This window comes from Staurois parvus, unplaced genomic scaffold, assembly GCF_062004578.1.
Source record: "Staurois parvus isolate SC_StPar_1 unplaced genomic scaffold, SC_StPar_1.0 ptg000014l, whole genome shotgun sequence".
Lineage (NCBI taxonomy): Eukaryota > Metazoa > Chordata > Amphibia > Anura > Ranidae > Staurois > Staurois parvus.
In genome coordinates, this window is record NW_028317810.1 from 2166298 (window position 1) to 2187379 (window position 21082).

The window sequence follows — 21082 nt, forward strand, 5'->3', positions numbered from 1 at the left end:
CTTAACCGTCACAACAGGTATGTCATATTTCATACCTAGACGTTCAGCAGACGATTCTGCATATTAATCTACCCGTGGGTGGAATGCTAAACGCACCAAGAGTAATTTATGAACCATGACATCAACTGCGAGGGTTTTTGGTTCTAACTTGGGTCTCCGCCCCAACACCCCTCCCCAAATGAGGCGATTGGTTCTCTGCTTTAAGGAGACACCCTGCTGAGTTCCTAGAAAAAGCTAACCTAAGCTGAGTTGAGTTAAGTTGAAGATTCTCCCTTGTAACATCGGAACCAACTTTGGGAGATAAAAGCACCCTTTTGCTCTGACACTTGAAAGCTGCTTAAACCAAGGTTGACGGCAAGTACTTTATCCCTCTAAACTTCTTTCTGTTATCTCTTTGCTGTGTTATTGCTCTCTGTGTATATATATATATATATATAGGCTACATTTTTTTCTGTAAATATTTTTATTGCACCCTTGTGACCTTTTAGTTATAAATCTTACTTTCCGAAAGTGTTGAACTGTTTCTAAAGCTCTTTAATGCAAACTAAGAACCCCTGCCTCTGAAGAGTGCTAGTGTGTGTGTGTTTTACACTTCGGTATATCTCTGCCTGCGGTGACAGTGGTATACCGACGCTTATGCAAACATCATAGAGTTATTGCTGATATCGCCGAGTTTCCTTTTTCTCTGTACAAAAAAGGTGGTGGTGGCAGTGTGAAGGGTTAATTGCGTAATTAACCTGACCCAGTAACAATCGCTCCCTGGCTGCAGATACACAGATTGTGGTCCATTAGCTGGAAAATCTTTGTGCAGAGTGCAGCTGGGCGTGGCATTGTTACGCACGTGACAGCGCGGTTTTAGATTGGCTAGCCCTTCGGTCACAAGTTTGGCGAGAAGGGCTGGGGTTTGATACCACGATCGTCACAAGGACAACTTTCACTAGTGCTTGAATTTTATTAGTGAGTTTAATCATTTACATGCCCAATCTGTAGTTCTGTGCACCACATAGCCAATTCAAGCTAAACACAAGATAAAAAAAAACACATACACAAAGGTTACCTCCAATGAATACTGCTTGTCAATAAATGTATCCCTGAGATCTAGGCAAATAGAATGATACACAATCTAATCTCTTTCTGTAGAAGCCAAATTCTGCTTGCCACATTTACCCCTCACTATCAGTAAAGCAGCCTATCACATAAGGCAATGATAAAACAAAGGCAGAAGGAAGGAGTGGGCCAAAGTCAATATTTCCATAATAGAGCCTCTTATGCTTTGCCTAGGGAACTCTGAAAATAACTGAAGATATGTGCAGGCACCTTGAGGTCTCTTCAGTATGTTAGTATAGTCCAGGTTCACTTTTGGTGTACTTATCGCCTTCAGGACCCCACACCTCCATCAGCATGTTTTTAATATGGTCCTCAGTGATTTTAGGAGTGTGACGTGACTGGTATCACCCAACCACTCTTCAGTCTTCACAGTCTTCTCCTTTAAAACCTACTTTAAGGCTCCATGTACACGGGACACTTCTGAACGATGGAAACTGACTGCTGGAAAACGTAGGTTAAAAAAACGTCAGTTTAGCTGCGTTTGCTTCCCGTGTTTATGCACGTTTGCGTTTAGAAGCGTTTTTTTAAGATAACCTCAGGAGACCTTCCAAAATGCCCAGAATGCACTAACAGTAAAAAATTAACTATTTCAGACATTTTGAGAACAGTATTTGTTGAGGTTAGCTGTCTTTTTTTATGGTGTTTGGATGTGTTCCAGCTCATTTCTGTGCAGAAATTATTGCAGCAGTGTCTAACATATTTTCTCAACCTCAAAGTATGATGTACCAGGTCAATTTGAGTCCCGGGAAAACGCTTTGCATCATGATGCTGGACAGCATCTGGAAATGGAAGAGTGAAAAAAAAATTCCAAACGCTTATAAACACGGTTAGCCGCATTTACAAGCATTTTGCATTTGAAACGCTGATAAAATCTACTCCTGAACGCATGTTTGGTACGTTTAAAAAAACAACTGTAAACTCAACTGCCTGTAAATGACTGTAAACGACATAGTGTACATGGACACAGGAAAACATTAGGGAGAGTTCAGGGGCTGCTGAAAAAAACGCAGAACAGCTCCTAAACGTGAGTTTATCAGCTGCAGTGTACATGGAGCCTAAGTCTCACACCTTTTCTCTCTGTATAGTCTTGTCCTAATAGACCATCGCATGCTATTCTTTTTAACTATTTTTACTTCTAACTGCCTTAAAATAATAATTTCTCATAACAGGAATGTAACAACCATCCCTCTCGTCACAAGCATCCATCCGGCTCTTCTAAATTAGGCTGTGCCATGAGCAGCGTGGCCAAACTCTGATGCCAAATAGACTATGCAGTCACATTTAAACACACAGTGCTACTGATAGAACATGTAAGTGGAGGAAAGACAAAAAATTAAGATTGCTAGGAAAATGTCTCTATGAATGAATATCTACTCGAAGGTCAATTTCAGGTAAGAACAAGATCAACTGCAGGTAAAATATACCTGTTAATGAATTCTGAATGACCTGAGATTGATGTCAAACTGATGTCATTGACAAAAGCCCCAAGCCCACTGATACTGGCCTTTAATATATATATATATATTTATTATAATAGTATTGGGTAGGTCAGACCCCTGTAGTGAGGAAGAACTATCAAGCAGTGCCTGCATAAATAAAATGCAATCTTATATACAATGGCTAACCACACGTACAGATACAATTATAAAAAAAAGGTTTAAAAAAAGTTGATAAGATTTTTTTACATTAAAAAGGAATACAAATCATATTTTTAGTGAGTATTAGATAACATACTGTCTGGAGTTTCTGTAGTTACTATTATTTTACAGTACCTGAACAAATGTAGCCAGCTGAGCTCCAGAGCTGTTTCAAGTGTAAAAGTATTTTTTTAAATAAAAAAAAAATAGACATGTTATATTTACCTGCTCTGTGTAATGGTTTTGCACAGAGCCTGCCCAAACCACCTCTTCTTGGGTCCCCCGCCGGCGCTCTTGGCTCCTCCTCTTCTTTGTGTGCCCCATAGCATGCCACGTGCTATTGGAGCACATCTGCGGTCTGGATCCAGAGCCAGGCTGTGTGCATCTATTGACACACACAGCACGGCTCAGCCCAGATCCTGCTCTCTGCTCACAGGATTTTACTGACAGCAGCGGGAGCCCTTGGCTCTTTGAGCAGAGAGACAGGAGAGATCTGCTGCAGACAGGCATAGTGCAATATGTACATAGGATTCAGGTAAGTATAAAGGGGGGTGAGGGGGTGATACAAACACTGGAACATTTTTTTCCTTAATGCAGGGAATGCATTATGACAAAAAAAATGCCCAGGCTTTTGAAAAACTTTTAGTAATATGCCTATTTAATCTCCAATAATTTAATTACTTATTATACAGAAATGAGATGTAGTCAAGCTTTCTTATTAATCAGAAAATAAATACAGATAATAATGTGTGTATGGGTGTGTTTTTTTCCATCATGCATTCCTGAAATAATACTTCTGATCTCGGTTTGCTTGATTTTAAAGTGTTACTAAACCCAGGACCCTGCATTCACTATATCTGGTCTCCCACAGTACACACAACATGGAAATGCAATTATTTTAGTAAATATAAACTGATAAATACCTTTTCTCATCAGCAGGTAGAGCAGTCTTGTGACGTCAGCAGAGCACTGGTTAAAGCTTGTAGGAGGAGTTTTCATTCTGCTCTAGGAGGATGCAAAACCCCTGACCCTCTGTCTGGACAGTGCTGATTGGCCCTGTGCTGATCACGTGCACTCTCCCAAGAAAAAAAAAACCTCTCTAGCAATGCACACTAAACTGAGCATGTGTATGTGGCTACAGGTTCAGTCTGTCTTACCAGGTGGTCATCTGAACAAGAGGAGGGGCAGAGAAAACAGGAAAAAATGGCCTTTTTACACAATGCAGAGGATTAACCCATTAGGTTCCACAGTAAGTATAATAAGCATGCTTTACTGCATATACAGACTGATTTTACTGTTGTGGGTTTAGTAACACTTTAATTATCAAAAATATATAAAATATAAACAGAGTCAAGATTCACATTCCAAACAAAAACATTTTATCTAAAAAAACTTGCATACAAATTATACATATTTCAGTCTTCATTACATTGTAACCAGTTAAAATAATCGCATAAACCTCACCAACTATTTCCATTTTTCTGTTTAATTTTTCCAAGTAGATGCCAGAAGTACAAAGTCTAATCCACCTCTGCAAATAGGGCCAAAGAGAAAGGACTGAAAAGTACACAGAGCAATCAAAAGGTACAAATTTATTTTATGCAGTATTGCTTTCAACATTACAATTATTGCAGAAGGTTAGCTGGCCGGTGTATAGAAAAACATTTCATAATGTAAGTAAACAGGGCCTCTTTGGTATAACACACACAGGCGTTTTGAGATCAGTTAAAGAAGAATTATCACTTTTGTTACATTATTGACTTGCAGATGGGACTAAGTACATCAAATACTTTCTCCCACCCCTCTGTGTGCCCTATATCACTAGCTGCAATGTCGGGCAGGGTGCCCTCCACCTTTGGCTTATGGCTACCTGATACTGCATCTAGCAGGAAAATGGCTGCTTTGATAGAGAGTGCCTGTCGTCAGGTCCCAGTACTTGCAAAAGGCAAGCACTGACAACAAGAATGCATTCCTTGCAGCTGGCTTCTAGCTAGCTTCAGTGTTGTGTGCCTGTACTCCAAAAAAATGGTCCCTTAAAGGGACCATTTTTTTCTCTGGTTTGGCGATCAAGGGAAAGGAAAGAGGGCATCCAGTGGTTCTAAAACTGTAGATGACCAGGAGAATGGAGGAACCCCAATTTATTTATTATTGTGGGAACACAATTTTTGATGCTAGCAGCAGCTCTATACATTATTATTCATTACATGGTCACATTGAGGTAGCGCAGGAGTTAATTCTTTATCTTGTCAATTACATTTTAATGCTTCAGTTCTATTTTAGCTACTGTCAGTCGGTGAACTTCGTCGGGTCCATCTGCCAGGCGTAACGCCCTTGCCCAGGCATGGAACTGAGCAAGAGGGAAGTCATTGCTGAGGCCTGCAGCACCAAATGCCTTAAGAATAAAATAAGACAGAGTGAAAAATAGCTAATCAAATCAATATATACATACACACACTATCTATATAAAGTGCTGTGAAAAAGTATTTGCCCCCCCCCCCGATTATTTATTTATTTTTGCATATTTGTCACACTTAAAAGATTCAAATCACCAAGTAAATGTAATATTACACAAAGATAACCTGAGTAAATACAAAATCCATTTTTTAAATGAGGATTTTATTTATTAAGGTAAAAAAAGCTGTCCAAACCTGCCTGGCTCTATGTGAAAAAGTAAATGGCTGTACCACCCTTGACAGCAACAACTATAATCTCTGTAATTGAGATGTCCGTGGAGGGATTTAGGTCCACTCTTTGCAGAATTGTTTTAATCCAGCCACATTGGAGGGTTTTGAGCATGAACAGCCTGTTTAGGGTAATGCGACAGCATCTCAATCGGATTTCAGTTCGGACTTTGACTAGGACACTCCAAAACCTTGGGTTTTTTTTAGCCATTCAGAGATGGACTTGCTGGTGTCTTTCGGATCACTGTCCTACTGCATAACCCAAGTGCTCTTGAGCTTGAGGTCACAAACTGATGGTTGTACATTCTCCTTCAGAATTTTCTGGTACAGTGCAGAATTTATTTTTTGCATCCATCAATTATGGGCAAGTCATCTGGTTCCTGAAGCTGCAAAGCAGCTCCAGACTTCCACACTACCACCACCATGTTTGACTGTTGGTATGATGTTCTTTTTATGAAATGCTGTGTTACGCCAAATGTAATGGGATGCACACCTTCCAAAAAGTTAAACTTTTGTCTCAAAAGTACACAGAATATTTTCCCAAAAGTCTTGGAGATAATCAAGATTTTTTTAAATATGAGACGAGCCTTTGTGTTCTTTTTTGGTCAGCAGTGTCTTTCGCCTTGGAACTTTCCCATGGGTTCCATTTTTGCCCAGTCTCTTATCTTATCTTTCATAACTGAGGCAAGTGAGGCCTGCAGTTCTTTACATGTTGTTCTGGGTGTTTTATGACCTCCTGTATGAGTCGTTGTGTCGAGTTGCGCTTTTGGAGTAATTTCGGTAGGCCGGCCACTCCTGGGAAGGTTCACCACTTTTCCAAGTTTTCTCCATTTGTGGATAATGGCTCTCACCATGGTCCTCTGGATTCCCAAAGCCTTATAAATGGCTTTGTAACCTTTCCAGACTAATACATGTCAATTATTTTGTTTCTCATCTGTTCTTGAATTTCTTTAGATTGTGGCATGATGTGTTGCTTTTTTAGATCTTTTAGTGCGATTCTTGATTCAACAGGTCTGGCAAATGAAATTTAACTCTTTAGCTTTTCAAAAAATGTGGTTAATCACAGTTCATTCATAATTTAGCAAGGGGGGAGAAGGGGCTCAATTACATTTTCACATAGGGCCAGGCAGGTTTGGACAGCTTTGTTTCACTTGAAAATTAAATCATTTAAAAACTGCATTTTGTATTTACTCAGGTTATCTTTGTGTAATATTAAAATTTGTTTGATGATCTGAATAATTTAAAGCAGAACTCAAATTTTTTTTTCAGCATGCAATGGGACTGTGCCCCCACTGCATGGATTAGCTGTTCGGTTTTTCTAAGGGTGAGGACAAAACTCATACTCACCGGACCTGCTGATCCTACAGTCCAGCGGTGGACTGTTCCTGTCTATGGAGCGTGCGTTGAGCATCCTGATGTCAGGAACAGTCCACTTACAAGACTGCTAAACCGTGGGGTGGCAGGAGCCGAATGGACCAGTCTTGAGCTGGAAGGATCACCAGGTCCGGTGAGTATATCTTTGTGTCCTCTCCCCTAGAACAAAATGAGCAGTTAACCCTGCCTCTGCATGGACAAAAAAAAAAAAAAAATAAGATTCCCAGAATTCTGCTTTAAAGTGGAGTTCCACCCAAAAGGGAAAGTTCCGCTTTAATGCCTTGTCCTCCGCTCCCCATTAAGGATTGGCACCTTTGGGGAGCGGGTACCCGAATTTGACAGGTACCTGCTCCCACTTCCACTGCGATCGCCTAGGCGATCGGAAGCGGAAATTGTCCTCCCCCGTCCCTCTCCGTAGTCTTCTGAGACACATGACAGGTCCCAGAAGACTATGGAGACTACGGGGCCGTTCACAAAGCACAGCGCTTCTCGCGCATGCACAGTAGGCACCCGGCTGTGAAACCACAAGCTATCACAGTCGGGTGCCCACACTGAAGATGCCAGCACCAGGGAGAGAAGACAGACGGTGAAACCAGCAGTGGTGAGGACACTGCTGGACCAAGGGACAGGTAAGTGGCTGTATTGTTATTCAGCTGGAACTCCGCTTTAAGTGTGACAAATATGCAAAAAAAAAAAAAGTATCAGGAAAGGGGCAAATACTTTTCACAGCACTGTATCTAATTATAAACACACAGTATATTCCTACTCAAGACTTACAGGACAAACCCTTTATACTGTAGCATTAGTCATTATATTATTTTTAATTTATCTTATCACAGCTGAACTTCTGCTCTTTCTGCTGCTGCCATGAAGAATAACTGACGTTTGCTACCAAGGGCAATATTACGTCATTGTACTTATTTATAAATCTGATGTAGCGTATAGCCAGCTTTAATCAAGGATAGCAATCCTTTGACTTTAAGCTATTCACAGCATTTGAGTATCTAAGAATAACTATGAATATCTTTGTATTTTCAAGCCAGATCATAGACTTCAAGCGATTGTAAAAGCAAGATATGTTTTAACTGTATTTATTCCTCGCATTAAAATAAAAAATATCCCAGTATTTGTATTCCCAATAAATGTGTATATGGACTGTGATGCCAAAAATATCAACCAAAATTACTTAACAATTTGCCACATGTGAAAATGCAAAACATGGAAATAAAATTGTATAAACAGACAACACAATACAAATAATGTCCAATGTAACAGTAAGTTCCATTCAAATAATAGCTGCTTGAAAGCCAAAAGATAGGTGAACGGGTGCTGGTGCCATTATTAACAGAAAAAACAGGTGACCACTTCCAGGTGCACCAGGTGACCCCACGTGGATTTACACTCACCACAATAGATGGACCTTCTATTACTAGATAGGTCTCACTGCACTTTTTTTGGTTGGACCCACTGTGTGTCTTGTCACCAACTTGACCATTTACACATGTTCCATGAATGAGATTTCTTTCCATGCTATACATTGCCACTCAAAAAAGTATCAGGGAAAAGGTAATTAACCTTTTCCCTGATACTACTGTTTATATGATTTAATAAAGTCAACTGCTATGCGCAATAACGCATAGCAGCTGACTTTATTAAATCATATAAACCTAACAATGACACTGCACTCACAGGTATATGTGCCTAGGGACTGGCACCGGGTACATACAGTGCTTGTTGTTAAGATGGCTGCCACCGTCCCCAAAATCAGAAGCTGACTTGCGCTCCAGGGATGGGATGTGATGTTTCAGCTGGTTAACACTGCTTCAACTAGTTTTGTCTGTAATTAGACATTTTTAGGAAGCTAGTGTTCACCATTTTGGAAGCTGGATTTATACCCCAGCCCATGCATGTTTACATGCATTTGTGTATAATGTATTATTGGCTCATTTACTGGCTTCAACTGTTCATTAGTAATTTTTATTTGAAAGTTTTCCAAAATTCCATGTGTTTACATGGTATGCATGTGTACATGCGTTTATGCATAATACATTGTCTTTTGGTGAAAATAGAAACATGTTGAAAACAGTTACCTAGATCACGTAGGCTTTGATTATTGAAAGTATTTAGTATTTTAGGTGCATTTTTTAGATTATACGAATTATGTTTTTAACCATTTTTTTTAGTATAGTTTTTGTTGTTGTATACTTGTATTGTGTGATTCACTTGCAATCCATAATAGTGACACCCACTAGTGTGCAATGTGCAATATGAGACAGGTTAGGGCATGTTTAAGTATACTGCAAAACAATAAGTGGATGCCCAGGATTAGTTATTGCTTATTGCTAAATATTTTAGTCTTACTTTGTGGTAACATAGACTGTACCTGTGAATGTGTATCCATATAAAGTGATTATATGGCGGCAATAGGGGAACATCCAGTGATGCGTACTGACTAGTTCACATCTGGTCCCCAAAGCGTTAATTCGGCATGGTATAAATCCAGCTTCCAAAATGGTGAACACCAGCTTCCTGAAGACGTCCAATTACAGACAAAACTAGTTGAAGCAGTGTAACCCAGCCGATACATCCCATCACATCCCATCCCTGGAGCGCAAGTCAGCTTCTGATTTTGGGATGGTGACAGCCATCTTAACAACAAGCACTGTATGGACCTGGTGCCGGTCCCTAGGCACATATACATGTTAGGTTTATATGATTTAATAAAGTAATCTGGTTCGCGCAATGAACCTTTCCCCTGATACAGTATTTTGAGTGGCAGTGTATTGCATGGAAAGAAATCTCATTCCTGGTACATGTGAATGGTCAAGTTGGTGACACACAGCGGGTCCAACCAAAAAAAAGTGCAGTGAGACCTATCTAGTAATCGAAGGTCCATCTATTGTGGTGAGTGTAAATCCACGAATGGGGCTTACTGATACATTGGACACTTTTTGTACTTTCTTGTGTTGTCTATTTATATAATTTTTTTCTCATGTTTTGCATTATCACATGTGGCAAATTAAGTAATTTTGGTTCACATTTTTGCAGCGCAGTCTATATACACATTCAGAGTTCTCACTAATGTGGAAATTAGACACAATCTGAAGACTGCAGCAGCCATAATCACACTCATCTGTGTTTCTTTATTTTTGGTTTTGCTTGTGGCGCAGAGTTTTCATTGTTATTTGCCAATATTTGTATGCCCGGCTCAGGAACGAGCCCACAGGTGCACACAGAAAAGAGGAGCTGAAAGCGCCAGTGGGGGACCCCAGAAAAGGAGGAGATGGTGCTCTGTGCATTGGTAAGTACACCATGTTTGTTATTTAAAAAAAAAAAAAATTAACCTTTACAACCGTATTCAGTATCACAGACCACATAAGAGATAACCTCAGTTCAAAAATGAGCTCTATGAAGTCCAAGTGCCATTTATCTAACACAGATATTTTCCAACGTACTGGGAAATGTCCATGATCTTTCAGAAATCATTACTTTTTATTATCCATGTAAAGCTAGGGCTTTTGAGGCATATGTGCCACAACAGAAATTCCTGGAAAGTTGTAGATAAAAGTCAGATCCCTATGATACAAAATAAAGCATAGTCAGAGCTTTGATGAAAATCATTGCCCTGAGATTAACCCATTTACAGCTGGCCTAACTATTGATCATGCCTGGAAATACATGTGTGCTGCATAAAGTCGGATGGACAGACCTTACCTGAATTGCTCGATCTACTACATTTTGTGCCATAGATGGTGCCACCATTTTGATCAAGGCAATTTCCAAAGCTGCTTCCTAGACAAAAAGTAAGGAGGGGAATAAAAACAGCCAAAAAAACAACATAGAAACATTTCTGTGTAGCTACACATTATATTATATAAAGCAATGATAACAGAAAGGTGGAGAGGAACAGAGAATTTACTGTAGGCTAATTAGAAGCCAGAGGGGTTGACTACCCGATTATACCTAGAATGTCAATTTTTGGTGGCCTTACCATTTAATACACTTCTGCTGTACATTTAAATAGTGATTTAGCTTTGGAGAAACAGGTATTTCCTGTTCAGCTATTTCTTTCTTCTCGTACATACCAACCACTATATCTTAACAAAGACAAGTGACTTAAAAAAACTCCAATAAGAGCAGTAGAAACATATTACCTTATTGCCAACGGTGTCCATAAGGTATGCAGCTTTTAGAACAAGCAGCCTTGCCTGCTCAATTTCTGCTCTGGATTTCGCAATGTCTGCAAGAATTGTTCCCTGTTCAGCTAAGGGTTTGCCAAAAGCAACTCTTGATTTAACCTAAGAAACATAATAGTGATGATCTGAAAGGGGAAACAGTAGTTGTTCTCCTACAATGATTTTCTTCTTACATTTTGCATGTATTACTATAGGCGCTGCCTGGTCTGTGCTGTACATGATCAAAGTGATACGTATACAATCAAAACCAATGAATTACATTAACATCAAAACATAACAATGTGAAAAATCAAAGAACTTAAATTAAATGAGCTCAAATTCTTGTGATTCTTCAATCATTCAACTGTGACAAGCAACTGTGCATTCTCATAAAGTGCTTCACGCTATTCCTTTGGTGGCATTGCAAATATGGTGCTCCCCTCCTGTGTGCCCACTCACTCACCAGAAAATGTGAACTCTAAGGTATTAATAAGAGTCATGTACACTGTATGATAATCTTGGTTGGTCTGGAGCTTTTAGTCCTCCTGGATATTTATACAGAATTCTGTTTTCCATTTCAGTATACCAAAGCGATATTGATTTATCTCATGGTACATATATATGAACGATAATATAGAAGATCCATATAGTGTGATTCTGTTTTATTGTAAAACTGTGATTAAAAACAATTGCACTTACATAGATATTATAAAACAAAGCAGATTGCTGAACTGGAAGTAGCGCACCGGTATTTGTCTCACCGGCCGGAAATGACATCGCCAGGAGCTGTCATCTGTCACGTTTCACCCCTCCTCCAGGGTGTCCTCAAAGGCTATACTGATGGTGATAGACAGCTTATTTATACCATTCAACCCTTCTTCTCTAATCTCAACATTTCCTGTGGCATACTTCCTGCCCTATCTGATGTCATATCTGCGTCCTATCTCAGCCATCTTAAAGTGTATTCAGCTTTATATAGTACTATATCCTCCATCTTGCTACACCCTATGTCCTCTATCATTGATAACTCTTATTACATCCCTGGAGGAGGGGCGAAGCGCATAATCTGATAGCTGCTGGCAACGTCATTTCCAGCTAGTGAGATGAATGCCGGTGCGCTACTTCCAATTCGTCAACCTGCTTTGTTTTTACTAAGTACAGTTGTGTTCAACATAATAGCAGTGTGTTGAAAAAAGTGAATAAAGCTCAAAATCCTTCTAATAGCTTTTATTTCCATACACACAAATGCATTGGGAACACTACACATTCTATTCCAAATCAAAACATGAACAAAAATATATCAAATTTGTGTTGTTCCTCTAAAAAACTTAAAATAAAGTGAATATTAGACTGTTCAAAAAAATAGCAGTGTTTGTATTCTTCTTTACAAACTCAAACATTCACTATATAAACTGAAAAATGTTTGAAGATTTTGCTTTCCTTTGAATCACTTAATTAATATTTAGTTGTATAAGCACTGTTTCTGAGAACTGCTGTACATCTGTGTTGCATGGAGTCAACCAACTTCTGGCACCTGTGAACAGGTATTCCAGCCCAGGATGATTGGACTACATTCCACAGTTCTTCTCTATTTCTTGGTTTTGCCTCAGAAACTGCATTTTTGATGTCACCCCACAAGTTTTCTATTGGATTAAGATCCGGGCATTGGGCTGGCCACTCCATAACGTCAATCTTGTTGGTCTGGAACCAAGATGTTGCACGTTTACTGGTGTTTGGGGTCGTTGTCTTGTTGGAACACCCATTTCAAGGACATTTCCTCTTCAGAATAAGGCAGCATGACCTCTTCAAGTATTCTGATGTATTCAAACTGATCCATGATCCCTGGTATGCAATAAATAGGCCCAACACCGTAGTATGAGAAACATCCCCATATCATGATGCTTGCGCAACCATGCTTCACTGTCTTCACAGTGTACTGTGGCTTGAATTCAGTGTTTGGGAGTCGTCTGACAAACTGTCTCCGGCCACTAGACCCAAAAAGAACAATCTTACTTTCATCAGTCCACAAAATGTTGCGCCATTTCTCTTTAGGCCAGTCGATGTGCTCTTTGGCAAATTGTAACCTCTTCAGCACATGTCTTTTTTTCAACAGTGGGACTTTGCGGGGGCTTCTTGCAGGTAGGTTGGCTTCACATAGGCATCTTCTAATTGTAACAGTACTCACAGGTAACTTTAGACCTTCTTTGATCTTCCTGGAGCTGATTGTTGGCTGAGTCCTTGCCATTTTGGCTATTCTTCTATCCATTCGAATGGTAGTTTTTCGCTTTCTTCCATGTCTTTCAAGTTTTGGTTGCCATTTTAAAGCATTTGCGATCATTTTAGCTGAGCAGCCTATCATTTTCTGCACTTCTTTATATGTTTTCCCCTCTCCAATCAACTTTCTAATCAAGGTACGCTGTTCTTCTGAACAATATCTGGAACGACCCATTTTCCTCAGAATTTCAGAGAGAAATGCACTGTAACCAGCATGTACAACATTTGCTGCCTTCCTTCCTTAAATAAGGGAATAATTGCCACCTGTTTTTCAAAGAATGAATGACCTCACTAATAGAACTCCACACTGCTATTATTTTGAACATGCCCCTTTCAATTAGTGATTCAATTACACAGAATCAGCAGCATGCATGTCATGACTGTTGGGTCTGTTGGATTTCTATTACTCTACTACACCTGCTAGTAAATTATTTGCCATGTAGAAATATCATTTCTACCAAAAACAGTGATTGATCAGGTTAGTGATGTCTGACTGCTATTATTTTGAACACAACTGTATGTAAGTGCAATTGTTTTTATCACAATTTTACAATAAAACGGAATCACACTATATTGATCTTCTACATTATCTTTCATATATATGTACCATGAGATAAATCAACATCACTATGGTATACTGAAGTGGGAAACATAATATACATATCCAGGAGGACTACTCCAGACCAACCAAGATTATCATACAGCGTACATGACTCTTATTAATACTTAAGAGTTCACATTTTCTGGTCAGTGTGAGGGCACGCAGGAAGGGAGCGCCATATTTGAACTGCCACCAAAGGAATAGCATGAAGCACTTTATGAGAAAGCACAGTTGCTTGTCACAGTTTGAATGACTGAAGAATCACAAAAATATGGACTCATTTAATTTTATGCAAGTTATTTGATTTTTCACGTTATGATCTGATGTTAATGTAGCCTTTCTCAAACTTTTCAACACAGAGGAACCCTTGAAATAAGTTTCCGGTCTCAGGGAACCCCTGCTAGAAATGACTATATCTACAACTCAAGATACATTAGTGTGATGGTCAGTGGGAAGAATTACCCAATTATAGATAGCTAAAAAGACCAATGGTGTCAGAGGGAACTTATCTGAAAGGCAGGAATTGCTCAAGGAACTCCTAGCAACCTCTGGGGGAACCCTAGTTGAGGAACACTGTGTTAATGTAATTCATTGGTGTTGAATGTATACTTATCACTTTGATCATATATAGCACAGACCAGGCAGCGCCTATAGTAGTACATGCCATTTAAAAGGTACAGTACCTCATTAGAGCTGGAGATGGTTTTTTTGCACTAGGGTGCATTACAACACAATTGGTGTGGGTGCACAAAATACATTTTAATCGTTTTACATTTTGCCAAGTGTCCCAAGAGAATCATAGAATAAACATACAATATCTTACATAGCCTTTGCACCATTTTCTTACTCACCATCTTTTGTATCAAATCCAGAGTCTGTCTGGTTTTACTATAATTCATACTAAGCATTTGGTAAAACAAATACTTTATCACCTCATGTGAAAATATTTAGTAGATCTAGACTTGATGTGATTGGTGACCTTACTGAGCAAAAGAGAGGATCTACTTACGCTGTTTGGTTTGCCCAGAATTTTGACAGGCTTATCCTATGACTGGCTTTGTAACCGTCTAGCACTTGGTCTAACCAATCTGGCATCTGCCAATATACTGGCACCTCTTAAACTTCTTTAAAGTAATTGCAGAGAAAACTAGAAACTCACCCTCTGCTTCATGAGAGTCAGACACCTCTCTGCATTTCCAATAAGCCTCATACAGTGATGTATTCTCCCTGGACCCAGCCTGCCCTGTGCAATCTCAAATCCTCTGCCTCTACCGAGGAGTATGTTTTCCTTAGGCACACGTACGTTGTCAAATGTCAATTCTCCATGTCCAGCTGTGAGATAAAGACAACAAAAAAAAAGTCCGGTATAGTATTGCACAGCACTAATTGGTTAATTACATGGCAGTAAAGTGTCCTATTCTTACGTCACCAGATCCTGCAGAAATGTAATGTAGGAAACGTACTGTGTATTTTAATTTTAACTACCGTATTTTTCACTCCATAAGACGCACTTTTTTCCCACAAAAAAAGGGAGCGAATATTGAGCGGCCAGTCAGGTATTTCCGCCACCGTGTCAGAATACTGGGCCGGCCACTCAGCTCTTCTCTGCAGCAGGACCTTACCTGTTCCTTGGTCCAGCGCTGCACAGTCTTCCCGCGCCGGCATCTTTAGTGTGGGCACCCGGCTGTGAATTGCTGCGCTTTGTGAATGGCCCGATGTCTTCTGGGACACATGACTGGTCCCAGAAGATGCCGGGCCATTCACAAGCACAGCACTTATCGCGCATGTGCAGTGGGCACCCAGCTGTCACATTCTGTGCGAAACGCGTCAGAGGGAGCCTTGCCGTGCTGATGTCACACCTCCAAGGCTGCATGTTGGTCCAGCAACCATCTTGGTTGCTAAATTATCTACTGCTCTGTAAGCTTACTATTTTAACATTTTCTATACCTGAAATTTGTGCCAATGATAAATTAAAGTACTACACTATCAAAAACCTTTGTCTGGTGGCTTGTATCTGAGCCATTTCAAGGTGGAGTAGTACCATTTTGGCAGTTGGTTTTTAATGGTGGAAACGCAAGGAAGGAGCTGTCCACGTATGCTGCAAGGGTCCGGTTGAGAGGTCTGGAGTGCCAATCCTGTGTGTGTGTACCAGTGGAGCCCCCTGCCCCTGACCAGATCCCCGATGGCCACCAGTGTTCTCCCCGGATATTATTGCATGCGCATATAACTTGCGCTTCCGGTGAGTGCAAGCACACCTCATTTTACCACGAGAAGTCACGAGCACGGAAGTCTGATTCATCATCTTTATTGGACTTTATATATATGATCGTTACCTTATATTTAAGCATCCTTTATAGTGATCACCATATTATTCACTATTTCATTTGTTCATCCCATCCATTCATGTTTTATCTGGACTACAGATTTATAAGGATAGCTTAAAGTGTCTTGTGGTTCTATATTTTGAGTATAACAATTGATCACTGGATATTTATTTCACTAATGTATTTATGATTGTTTTACTCATCCATTCACATTTGCACTTGTCATTTAGTTGACGATATTTTTCACTTTATTTCTTTACGCAGTCATATTCTGCGCTTTCATATACTAGTCACTTTCTTATTTATAGCGCTGCATACTTGTTTAAAATTTGTTGGAGGATACAGGGGTTCATACTTTATGCCAGCAGTTTATGTGGTTCACTTTGTGCGCTCACCTATTATACCTTTTTTAAAGGAGAAGTATAGCCAAAGCCCTTTGTGAATCATCGTTCATTCTGCACATGTGTGACCTGTTTTCAGCCAAAGGTTTTTTACCATAATGCATAGAATGCATTAAGGTAAAAAAAAAACCTTGGGTCTATAGAACCATTTTAATGTATATACTAGTCGGTTATGTTTTTTGTGCTGTTTTGTGTTTTTGACAGATCTACTTAAATACAGTGCATTCATAAAGTATTCCAATCCCCTTCAATTTTTTAAATTTTGTTATGTTGCTTCTTGATACTACAGTTGTTTAAATGCACCACGGATGCGGTGATACTAAGCTTAGCAGCTTTGTGGAATACTAGTGTACCTACTATGCTCTAGATTTGAATCACTGGGAATGACAAGCAACATTTAATCAGGAGGACTACAAGCTCCAGCATGACTTCCTATGCCCCACCAAAAGCATGAAAGACTCTTCTTTCACCATAAGAGTCCATTAAAGTAGGTGAGTGTAGGGGCACACAGGCGGGGAGCACAGAGCACTTATCACCTTCTGGATTTGAAAGGGATTTTTGTTCACTGGATTTCACATTTGGGACTTTATTTCATGATTTATTATGTGTTCATTATTTAAGCATGTTTTTCATGTCATAACATGCACTGAGGCAGGGCTCCTGCTATTTTGTGTATTATATTTCTAAAATTCTGTTTTCACTTTGTAAATATGGAGTATAGATTAATGAGGAAAAAAAATAATTTCAACAACTGTAGTATCAGGCTGCAACATAACAAAATTGAAAAAAGTGAAGGGGTCTGAATACTTTATGAATGCACTGTACATACACACTGTTCCTATGTGTATACCTGGGGCATCATCTAATCCGTAGACAGTGAGAGGTCTCAGAATGGTGACTCCAGGAGTGTCCATGGGTACCAGGATCATTGATTGCTGCTTATGACGAGGGGCACCTGGATCTGTCTTCCCCATAAAAATACAGATCTTACAGCGTGAATCCAATGCTCCTTTAAAAAAAAAATATCACTATCAGGCACATTTATAGTACATTTATAGTACAATATTTGGCTGACAAACAGAATTATGACTTTGCTCAGAACAGCTTTCTAGCGTTTTACAGTTTTAAGTGACTAAGGTGTCCTTTTATGACACAGAGAATAGCTGCGATTCAGAGGATCACAGCTATTCTCTGGTCATTCACAATTTATGACACTCAGGAGAACATGTTCAGCTCTTCACTGGAGATCTGTGTTCTCCCTCCAGATTCTCCAGCCCAGAGCTGGAGAATCGGAGGGACCGCAAACTAAGCAGAGATAATATACCTCTGCTTAGTAAACTGATCTTTTACTGTAATCTCGCGGGATTATAGTAAAATCAGCCGTTTTCCAGAGTTTGTAGATCATTCGTTTGGAGAACTGATCTACACCGCTTCATAAAAGGCATTCGCAGGAGAACTGTGTTCTCTGAGAATTCCGGAGAACTGAGCAGCGATCATTTACCGCTGGTTCATAAACAGACGCCTAAAGATGTATAAACCTTATGTACCATTTCCAGAACTTCTTAAAGGAAATGTATGGACAGAAAAATGTAAGATACCACTGCTGACCTCATTCTGAAAATGCTAGTTGCCTGGCTGTGTATGAAAGAAACATGTGAAAAGTGCAGTGTGAAGTCAAAACCCAAGATATTTATAACTGATGCAGGTCAATGACCCATTAACAGTGAAGTCCAGGTAATCAGCTAAACACACATTTGAAATACTCATATATGAATAGTAATATCTACCAAAGGATTTGTTTCTTGTCCAGCCGCTTTTGTGATCTGCTCACAGCCCACTGATTTGACATTGAAGGAGAAGCAACACACTGTTATCTTATCAGCTTTGTTCATTCTATTCTCTTCTCCTATCAGCATGTTCCCCTGTGTCAGGACATATGAATACAGGAGAATCGCTCCTATTGGTGCCCATCCCTCCCAGTCTGGGTGCTGCTGTGCAAATGATCACAGGCGGCTGATGTCAACACAGAATTAGGTACTCATGCTAGTTCTAAATAAAACAATGTAATTATTTGTTAATTGAATTAAATTGTATTTTATATATACCGTATATGCCCTCTGTTTCCTCTTGTACCAAATTGTATTGTGACTGTAATGTCTACCTTCATTTTGTAAAGCGCTACGTAAACTGTTGGCGCTATAGAAATCCTGTATAATAAGAATAATATATGGGATTTAAAATAATTGTAAATGAAAAAAAAGAAGTGACAACCACCTTTATACTTATAAAGGGAATTAGACAGAGTGGCCCGAACCTCCTCTACTCGGGTCCCCCACCGGCGTTCCTGGCTCCTCCTCTCTGTCCAGTGCCCCATGGGAAGCTGCTTCCTATGGGGGCACTTGTGCATGCTCTCTCCCAAGCATCCATTGACACAGACAGTGGGACTCGTCCCCACCCCAGTTCCCTTGTCACTGACATTGTTTGACAGCAGCATGAGCCAATAGTTCCCAGTGTCACAGCAAAGTCAGTGAGACACAGAAGAGAGGGGAGAAGAGCTGCAGACGTGTACACTGCTAGATCGAATGAGGGATCAGGTAAGTATAAGGAGGGGGGGGGGAGGTGGTGAGGAGCGAAAATGGATGCCTAAACATTTTTTACCTTAATGCAAGGAATGCATTAAGGTAAAAAATGTTTAGGCTTTAGAACCACTTTAACTCTAATGCCATTAGAGAAGCATGCCAAGCAGGAAACTAAAATTTACATAAAGAGGTCAGCCTGTGTGCTTTACATGGCATTAGATTTTTAAAGTGTCTATGAATCTATAAGTACAGCAAATATACTGAAATATTTTTCATTTAGTTTTAACTAATAAAAATCCCTAATTAAAGAGGAGTTCCACTCACGCTGTCAAAAAGTAAAAGTCAGCAGCTACAAAAACTGTAGCTGCTGACTTTTAAAAAACAGCCACTTACCTGTCCCTCGGTCCTGTGGTGTGTTCCCCGCAGCCCGTTTCACCGGCCGTCCTGTATTCCAGGCGCCGGCATCTTCAGTGTGGGCATCTGGCTGTGCAGCTTGCGGCTTCACAGCCAGGTACCCACTGCGCATGCGTGAGTAGTGCTGCTTTTCATGAATGGTCCTGTAGTCTTCTGGGACCTGTCACGTGTCCCAAAAGACTACAGGGAGGGAGGGAGGACACCTTCCACGATCGGACAGAAACTGGGAGCGGTACCTGTCAAATTCGGGTACCAGCTCCCCCCCCCGTCCCCCAAAGGCGCCAATCCTTAATGGGGAGCAGTCCTTAAAGCGGAACATCCCCTTCTGGGTGGAGCTCCGCTTTAAAGTAAAACTAAAGGCAATTTTTTCATTTTGTATAGAGTAAGAGAGGATTATAACCCCAGTCAGTTTTTTTTGGCCATATGTGTCCCACGTGGGCCAAACCAGGAAATGAGAGGAAATCTCTCCAAAGTGAGGGAGTCCCTCACTGCCACCAGGGTCATCAGAAGTAGTGTTCCCATTGGAAGATTTTCCCTCTATTCCTGTTCTAGTGACAACCCAAAACTTTGAGATTTTCTTTTGCTTTCACTCTTACTGTTAATGATAAACAGGACACATAGAGAGGGTGAATCTCCACAACAGGGGCAAAGGCAGCAATAAAAACTGACAGGTGTTCTAATCCCTCTCCACTCTATGCAAAGCTAAGAACAAAGTTTTATCTTCAGGTAAATTTAAATATTTTCTCAACTTTTGGAAAGCTTCAATTATTAAATTATCAATTTTCCTCCATTTATGAAAGTTGAAGAAAACATCTATACATTAAGGGTGGTTGTACATAGGTACCTAACTCTGTGCCTGTATTAAAAGGCACAGAGTTGGGTACCTAATTAAGTATTAACCGCTTCAAGTCCAGACACTTTCACCCCCAGGCCAATTTTCAGCTTTCAGCGCTATCACACTTTGAATGACAATTGTGAGGTCATGCAACACTGTACCGATATGAATTGATTAGCATTTTAGCATTTTTTTGAGACAGATAAAACTTTATTTTGGTGGTATTTATTCACCACTGGGATTTTTATTTTTTTGCTATATAAATGAAAAAGTCCAAACATTTTGAAAAAAAAAAGTGTTTTTCTTCTAAAATTTTGCAAATAAATAATCTTTCTTTATAAATCTTGGCCAAAATGTATTCAGCTATCTTTTTAGTAAAAAAAAATAACCCAAATTAGTTTATAACCAAAAATTATTATTTTTTTACATTTTTATTTTTTTTTTATATTATTATTTATGTGTTTTTTTTTTTTGGTTTTTTTTAACATACCGTCACCCTAGCAGTACAGTGTCACCATAGTGACACTGTACTACTTGTGGAGGGTGATTTTTTCTTTTTTTTACACAGATTGCTTTTACACCCATAAAGGCTGTAAAAGTAATACTTTCTCCTTCTCTCTGGCTGCATTCTTGCAGCCACTGAGAAATACTGTGAGAGCTGTGATTGGTCACAGCTTGTC

The 21082-nt window shown here is 39.7% G+C and overlaps 1 protein-coding gene across 3 annotated transcripts in view; it reads right to left on the reverse strand.

Annotated features, from left to right (window-relative positions):
- Nucleotides 1-4100: 4100 nt before the first annotated feature.
- The window catches only part of ACAD10 (acyl-CoA dehydrogenase family member 10), an 81283-nt gene continuing 64301 nt past the window's right edge, over nt 4101-21082 (reverse strand). For all 3 annotated transcript variants that reach the window (XM_089676767.1, XM_089676775.1, XM_089676757.1), the window contains 5 exons: nt 17425-17583; nt 15009-15181; nt 10954-11097; nt 10514-10591; nt 4101-5136 (listed from right to left, as the gene is read on the reverse strand). In XM_089676767.1, the coding sequence (XP_089532893.1) occupies nt 5002-5136; nt 10514-10591; nt 10954-11097; nt 15009-15181; nt 17425-17583 (689 nt within the window). In that variant the 3' untranslated portion in view covers nt 4101-5001. The remainder of the gene's footprint in view (nt 5137-10513; nt 10592-10953; nt 11098-15008; nt 15182-17424; nt 17584-21082) is intronic.